Source organism: Penaeus monodon, chromosome 14 (assembly GCF_015228065.2).
Source record: "Penaeus monodon isolate SGIC_2016 chromosome 14, NSTDA_Pmon_1, whole genome shotgun sequence".
NCBI lineage: Eukaryota > Metazoa > Arthropoda > Malacostraca > Decapoda > Penaeidae > Penaeus > Penaeus monodon.
The window spans coordinates 20,563,260-20,571,513 of record NC_051399.1 but is presented as its reverse complement, the minus strand read 5'-3'; the positions used below and the strand labels follow the sequence as shown (position 1 = coordinate 20,571,513).

The following is an 8,254-nucleotide window of genomic DNA, read 5'->3' as shown; positions in this document are numbered from 1 at the left end:
GATTTTGGATTATATTTCAGTTAGAGGAGGGAGGGGAGGGCCCTGTAAAATACAGTTATGTACAAGGCCAGATGATCGTTTTTTTATTAATAGATAAGCTGCATTTCTAATTTAATCCACGTGAAGCCCTTCCTTTCATACCATTTCAGTATTTTCATGAGTAAAGTCTAGTGGATAAATATAAAGGAGATAAAGTTCATCCTCACACAAGAACTTTGTCCCGCAATCGGAAACGTCTCGCATTCTTTAGGACGAGTGGATTTTAAGTGGAAATGGCTGCAGCAGAAGTATATACTGTTGAATGGAACCATCTTGCAAATAACAAGTTTTACAATATTTCGGTGGGAATATAGTTAAATTTTTACTCTGCTACGTTCATTGAGTTAGTATATATATTTTTTTTCACCGATAATTACAGTCGTAAATTCCATAAATAATGGACATAGTTCAAGTACCCATCGTCGATCATGGAAGTCTAGCAAAGTCACGGCAAAGTTTCCGAAGTCGCGGCTATCTGTGTCAGATGCGTAAACAAAGAGTCGAACAACACTCGAAGAACCTGTATCCCGCAAGAGGCGCAGTTTAGTGGGAAACAAATCAAAAGCGACATAGACATCTTCGCGAAAGTCTGAAGCCTTACATCAGAACTAGAAACAGAGCCAGAAGACGTTGAAATTGTAAAAATGGGCAAGAAGAGAGACAAGGAATTGAGTGATCATGGCCAGTCAGTGCGTGGGGATCAGGAACAGGGTATGTAAAGGAGGATAATATGAGGATCAGTAGCTTCCACTTTGTATAGATTTGTATTATTGTGGTAATGGTAGTTTTGGTATGGGTTCAGTTTCATACAGCCGTTACCCTTGCAGTTATTATTCCTTGTTTCAGTCAATAATTGTGTACTATGCGTGAATCTCGTGTGATTTTCCATCGTAAATGATACAGAGAAATTATTGTATATGAAGTGATTGTTCCTCTCACAGGTGAAGTCCCTGTTACTTCTGCAACTCCTGGGGATTCACAAACTTTGCTGTATGAACTATAAACTTTGATAACCTGGGGTTTGGATCCCAAACCCCCACTGTGTCGTTGTATATCCTTGTTGGGGGCTCTGCCACCAGCCACCCACCCAATCACCATAGATAGTTTTCACACAGCATTTGTCGTGACCTATTTCTTTATTTCTTTATTCTTATCTTGCGTAGATTATTTCATTTAACAGTGAGTGTAGTTTTCCCCTTTCTCTATGACTGTCATTAAATTTTCCTTTAAATTTAGGCCTATGCTATACTAAGTTGTATATTTTGCACAACTTTCATTATCAACTTGTGAAGGAAATACCTTATATGAAAAATGTCATATTTTCTGTCATTCCAGCCATTACAGGCAAAGTTTACCTCATATTATATGGCTGTGTAACAAACTCTACCCAAATGAATGCTATGTATATTCTTGAATGACTTCTAGAACTGGTTCCTTATTTGGTAAAAGATTACAGTGGAAGTCTGCAAATCCTAATTGTACAGAAATTATAGAAATTAAAGGTTGTTAAGCTGTACAGGAACCGAGTGTCTAGGAGATGGTATCTTATAAAGTGTAGATCCATGGATTTTGAGAAGCAAGTAAGAGCTTGCCATCACTTTTTTTTTAAAATATTAAGTTTAGCAGCACCACTCAAATTTTAAAATTTCACTATTACTCCAAGGTAAAGTGGGTAATTAAAGAATATTTTTCTTCTTTGTAATTTTGGGGTAACTTCTACAATTCACGTATAAGTCTTTTTCTCCTTTTTCAGATCCAACAGTGAATATTGTCAAAAAGTCAAAGAAACACAAACATAAGAAATCCTCTAAGAAAGAGGAAGTGGAAAGAATAATTAATGTAGAAGATGTGGAGGATATGGACATATCAGTTGATGATGTGGATGACTCGCCTTCGCAGGGACTCAAACTAAAGATAAAAATTCCAGAATCTTCACCAGAAAAGCCGTAAATTAAGAATTATTATGTTATTTGTATATTACAATATATTTTGTATATTACTGTAGATATAGTAACTGCATGTTTTTTTTTCTTGTACTAACTGAGAGGTTATTCATAATAATAATAATAATAACAAAGAAAAAATCAAATTCAGAATCAAATAAAATAATTTATCAAAAAATTTATTATTTGTTGAATCACAGAACCACTCCAAAATCCTCCAAAGTCAAATCTGAAAAGACCAAATCATCTGGCACCAAAAAGAGTAGCAAGAAGAAAGATGGCAAAGGAGAAGATGACACAGACAGTGAGGAGGAACGATGGCTGGATGCCATTGAGTCAGGAAAGTTGGAAGAGGTACAGGAAGAGTTAGAATACTATAACTAGTAGCTATATATGCATGACTTTTCTTTAAAAGGTCACTGATAGTGTAAATACAGTATGGAATAGATGCTACATATTTTTTATTACTGTCTTTGAGAAGTTGTTCAGTTATCATAGGCAGTATCTTAAGAATCCAGATGTAGACATTTCTTTAGAGAGCATTTAGATAGTTTATGTATTAATTGATTGCCATTAGAATATGAACAGACTATTATCCTTAAAGAGTTGTAAATACATCATATTTCCTTTATCCGTCAAGAGTGGTTTACTATTTGTCGAGGGGCAGAGGCATATGTATGGCTTTTAGGAATAAGATGTATATTTGATGACACTAAGCATTAATTCATGTTAAAAGTGCTGAATTCCTACATCTATGAAATCTTTGGGAGTTCATTAAATGGTTTGCCAAATTATGTGACTGTTCAGCATTTCTTTGTAATTTGAACTAGTACATTGTAATTTTTTGTAGTGGTTTACTCTTTTTGAAAATTGTTTAAGTAAAAGGCTTCTCCCTGAAGATTATATTTGATAGTTTCTAGGAAAAAAGAAATCTTATATGTTAAATCTATCATGTCATAATATCTGTGATTCTGTGACAAATGTCTACAGGTTGATGATGAGCTAAAAAGAATGAAGAACCCCAGACTGATGACAGCAAGACAGCGAGCCATGCTAGAGAAAAGGAGTGATGGGACAGATGATGCACTTCCAGTTATACCAGCAGAACCTCTCTTATCTTTGCCATCAGGTAAAAAGAAAAGAAAAAGCTAAGTTGCCAAAACTATAAATGTATGTGCATGCATGACCTATAACATATAACATATCATATTATATATATTAGGCCTTAGAAAAGAGGTGATCATATGTTTGCATCAGTTACTTAAAGGTCTATAGTTGATAGGTTCAAGATTTTCAAGAAATAAACTTATTCCAGACATTTATGGAGTTTTTGTTTTTTAGAATGTCCTTGACCAATGAATGAAATTGCATCAGCTGACTGTGTTCTCTCTCTTGTGTTTATGAGGATGTTAACCTTTACAGTAGTTATGATATTGTATTCACACTATGTATGTCTATAAATTTCAGGTTTCAAAGAAAAGGTTGTCACAGAAGAAATGTTGGCTAAAAAAGCAATGAAAACACAGAAGAGAAGAGAACAGGCTCAGGAGAAGAGGGAGGAGGATAAGGTGAGGTTCATATTATGAACTTATTATACACTGTGATACTTAAATGAGCAAAAAGCAAGTACAGTAGTTAGAGAGGAAAGGTGAAATTAAGCATCACTGGGACATTATCAGTGAATATCAGAGGCAATATATGATAAAATAGTTGTGGCTAAAAATATTCTTGGAAGAAATCACTTAAACAGTATCAGTCCTTGAATGAATAATAAGTATGAATGTTGATTAACTATTTATCATAATAGGGAACAAAAAAAGTTAGATAGTAAATTCTACATAAATATGAAATACAGCTTTCTCTACAGATAGGTTGTAACTTCGATGAAGTATATACACTTAAGAGATCATATAGTAATGTGACTGTAGTGCTTTAGGATTCCATTTACTTTATTGTATTTATTTATTTAAAATTTTAAGCAACATCAATAACATACCTAAATGACTTATCTTAGAAAATGAGACCTCTTGGCTTTTAACTAATAAATGCTGGTTGATGTCCTGTCATGCCATGGTAGATCTCACCCCATGCTAGAATGATATGTTTGAATTGTGTACAGTCTAGGTTGGTGAAGGTTGTATATGCTAAACAGTTATACTCTTGATTGACCCTGGCTGTAATACTTGAGAAACATTACCTAAATTTTTGTTTATGGCACAGCCAGGAACATAGAGAGCTGACTATTTTTATTATGCCTGTGTTTCTGATTTTTCCCTCGTGCAGCAGACTTCATTTGGATTCTGATGTATTGTTCGATATGGCATTGGGGGCTACCATCATGATTGAGTTCATGAAATTTTTGTGGTGACAGATTTTTACATTGCTGAAAGCAAGTCAATTAATATTGAAAAAACAAAGCTTTAGACATATTTTGTATGTAATAACATCACAAATATTACCAGTACTAGTTCTTTTTAACCTTTTCAATGGGTAACCTATTGATACTTATCTAGCAAGTATGATGGTTAAAGCTCGATGTATCTGATCCACTTTAATATGGGCATCTCTTGCTATATGCCATCGGGTTCCTCAGAAAATTGTAGGATTAGAATTTTGTTTTTTGGGGGATAGTTTTTTAGCTGCTCAGAAATGGTAAAGAATTCATAATAAAACAGACCCCCACTCAATATGAGATCACTTATTTGCAACAGTTATTAAAGAAAACATCATTGTATTATTTTAGAAAGTTAAAAAATAGAAATAGTAGGAAAGAAAATCGGAAGCAGCAAAAAGGAAAGACATGAATCTTCCTTATGACAGCACTGTACCAATGTTAAGTAGTGTGCATAGTTATTCACTCCTTGTCCTTCATGATGATGCCTTAACATGTCCAGCTCGACTTTGAACTTCAGACTTTTCTTTTGCATATTTTCTGGGACATCGGTCAACTCAATTTAATATTGCTTAGAGGCCAGTAACCCAGTGGTGCTTGTTATATTCATGAACCATTGTGCTTGCTTTATTAAATTTGTTTACACTTAAATGGCTTCACAAACACAGCCACCAAAGAATCAGTTTGGCCTATCTGATCTCATTGTCAGGTAGGCTTAGTAATTGACTTCTTGGTAATAAAGCACCTGCAAAGACATCTTTGCTCCAGGGTGCAGTGCATGTATATATGTACTCCTAGCATCAATTGGTTTATATTAATTGTAATCACAAGATTACTAAAGAGATTTCAGGGTATAGTGTTTAGATTTTGGGAGTAAAAATTCATCTTATGATTATTCAGATGTATATTGCTTGATGGTATAGGAAATGATGACTTGTTATGATTTTGTTGCATATACAGTGAACTGTACATGATTTAATATATTTTTCAGAAAAAAACTGTTGATCGCCTTCTTAAAAAGCAAGATTCTAAAATAGCAAAAATAAGCAGACAGAAATTTTCCAAGAAGGAAATCCCAGTATATTCTTACATTAATAACACTGAAATGGTAGGATTGTCTGTACCAGTTGGCTTCCCATTTCCCTTGGAAGCACAGTGTGAGAAGTAAGTTGTAATGACCAAAAAGTTACACCTCTAATAATCTTATTTTGTTAGCTTAGTTCTCTGGAAATATGGATATTTTCTTTTTTTTCCATTTATTCAGCATTATTCTCATGGACCATACATATTGATGTATTTTCCTTGTTTCTTCTTTGCAGAGAAAAACCATTGGCCATTAGGTGTGGAGCTCCGGGATGTAGCAAGGTCAAAAAGTATAATTGCTCAAAGACAGGAATACCTCTTTGTAGCCTGCAGTGTTATAAGTTAAATTTCAATGCAAACAAGTCCGTCATTGCAACCTAACTGTTAGTACTCTGTATGTCATTTATTTTATAATAAAGTATACTAGATTAAGTCATTTTATACTGACTCCCAAACTGCATTTTTTTATAATTGCACTTAAACTGTGGTGTAGGACAGGCTTACCTGAGTATTTATTGTTCTTTACACTGTCAATACTTGATCATTTGCCCACATTAAATTGCATTTTGTGTATATACCATTGTCTATCCATATTTTTGCTGTAAGATGAACTTCGTTTTAATCAGTATGTCCTTTTCTTGTCAGGTTTTAGCAAGTCTTGTAAGAATTTTGTTATTAATAGAATTTTAACAATTATTTGTTACATCAATGAGAAAAACAGTTGTGTTTTCATGAACATAACAGATCTTAGAATATATAATTATTCGGAGATGTTTATTGTTTTGATAAACATGCTTCATAGGAAGTATATTTTTCTAATTAGAAATTGTATAATTCTGTTATTAACCTATGAAAATGTTATGATTTTTGCAGTTTTTCATGAAATTTGCGTAATATTTCTAGTACTGTGTGGTAATAATATCATTCTGCTATGTGTGCTATGTGAATTCTAACTTTCATTTAGTCCTATATATTTGAATATGATCTTCATATAGGTAAGGATGTAAAGGTAAAGAAATTAATGAGATGAAAAGGAAGGACAAGAAAAGGTAAGGTTGAAAGGAATTAACTATTGTTAAACTAAATGTGCTTACATAATAGTAATACTTTAAGGCATCAACACTTTAGAGAGTGATGCAGAAAAGTGTTATAATTATGAGAAAATGGGAAGAATGAAGCTTCTTCAGTATAATTTTACACTGTATCTGCTATACAAATACAGACGCAAAGGAAATGGTTACACTAGATACATTGCCATGCCCTCTTCCCATATATAAAAATGTATGACGGACGGACGGACGGACGGACGGACGGACGGACGGACGGACGGACGGACGGACAGACAGACAGACAGACAGACAGACAGACAGACAGACAGACAGACAGACAGACAGACAGACAGACAGACAGACAGACAGACAGACAGAGACAGAGGCGTAGGTATAGCTATGGATAAAAGAGAAAAAGGAAAAAATATATGTAATAATGAAAGACGAAATAATGCAATGCCACATTGATATAGAAATATGACAGCCCTCCCTGACCAGGCCTCGAATTTAGATCAGTCCGGGTATGGAACCGGAGGGCCAGTACTAAACCAACCCATTAAAAAGAGTGCAACCAGGAGCTAACTAGCTCCATAGACATTATTTTTCTACTCATACATGAGTAATGATCGCACTCCACCGAGGTAATGTCTATGGAGCTGACACAGTCGCCTGTACTAGCTTTCTGACGAAGTCGCTAAAGATATATTCTCGCACTCTACGCCGCCACACACGCCTGTCCGGCTCACCTGCCTCGCCAAACCTTCACGAACCATCGTCTGCACAGCCATGAAGTCACAGTTCTACCCACCACCACCAATACTTCCGCGTGTCTATTAGCGCGAGATTAACTATTGCTCTCCCAGCGCACCCGCCCACACCTTAAATATGTAATACATGCCCTCACTTTACACCTCATTCCCCTGCCCTAATGATTAGGGAGGTGTGAAGTGAGGGCGTGTTATTTAGTATAATATTATTGTGATGTTTGTGTTTTATCTGTCTATTATCATTGTTGTCCTCACATTACAGTTTGGCATATCTCACTTTCTCTCATAAACCTGCATATTGTATCAATACCAGAAAGTAGTGAATTACCACTACATCCTCTACGAATGTATGCATATCGTTGCGTCTTCACAATACCTGTGTTGTAATTATATTTCCTTATACGTGCTGCGCTGACCGTTCACTTATTCACACCTACGTGCCGATTACCTGCACTATCCTTTAACCTAGCTACTTAATTACTCTACACAGAATAAATGCCATCCCTGTGACTTATAAATGAACCCAAACAGCTTTCATGATGTCCTCTCAAAGTCTGTCCTCATTTTTACTGGAGTTTATGCATTTTTACTTTTAAGGTATTGGTGAATATGTAACCAGTGATTAACTGATGGAGTCCATTCTGTTGCAGATAGTGACACCGAAGACACCAAGCTTTATATAAACTTGCATAGTTATTATCACCGCAAGTTAATTAGAGCCCAGCTCATGACCGTAAACGAAGGAGTCTTGCGTCCGCCACACCGAGAAGTTACGCACACTTGCATATACCTTGGTTACGATTGGCGCATACGAGAAGCGCACGACTGGAACCAAGTTCAGGCCAGCTACCTCTATGTGTCCGAAGCATAAGTACTTGCCTAGTTAGCCCGAAGATATGGAGTTCTTGCTCATTATTATCACACACACACACACACACACACACACACACACACACACACACACACACACACACACACACA

General features: G+C 35.4%; 1 protein-coding gene across 1 annotated transcript; it reads left to right on the top strand.

Moving 5' to 3' along the window:
- Positions 1-514: 514 nt before the first annotated feature.
- On the top strand, positions 515-5,889 carry LOC119580962 (INO80 complex subunit B-like). Its single transcript, XM_037929206.1, has 7 exons — positions 515-750; positions 1,793-1,985; positions 2,183-2,336; positions 2,973-3,111; positions 3,450-3,550; positions 5,366-5,538; positions 5,694-5,889. Exons 1-7 carry the CDS (start codon positions 684-686, stop codon positions 5,836-5,838), a joined length of 972 nt encoding a protein of 323 aa, XP_037785134.1. The 5' UTR covers positions 515-683; the 3' UTR covers positions 5,839-5,889.
- The last annotated feature ends 2,365 nt before the right edge of the window (positions 5,890-8,254 follow it).

Bases quoted from the DNA above. Each gene is read 5' to 3' on its own strand.
- LOC119580962 (XM_037929206.1), top strand. From the start codon at position 684: ATGGGCAAGAAGAGAGACAAGGAATTGAGTGATCATGGCCAGTCAGTG. The intron at 751-1,792 runs GTATGTAAAGGA...CTCCTTTTTCAG, and splicing joins GCGTGGGGATCAGGAACAGG to ATCCAACAGTGAATATTGTC. The intron at 3,551-5,365 runs GTGAGGTTCATA...TATATTTTTCAG, and splicing joins AGAAGAGGGAGGAGGATAAG to AAAAAAACTGTTGATCGCCT.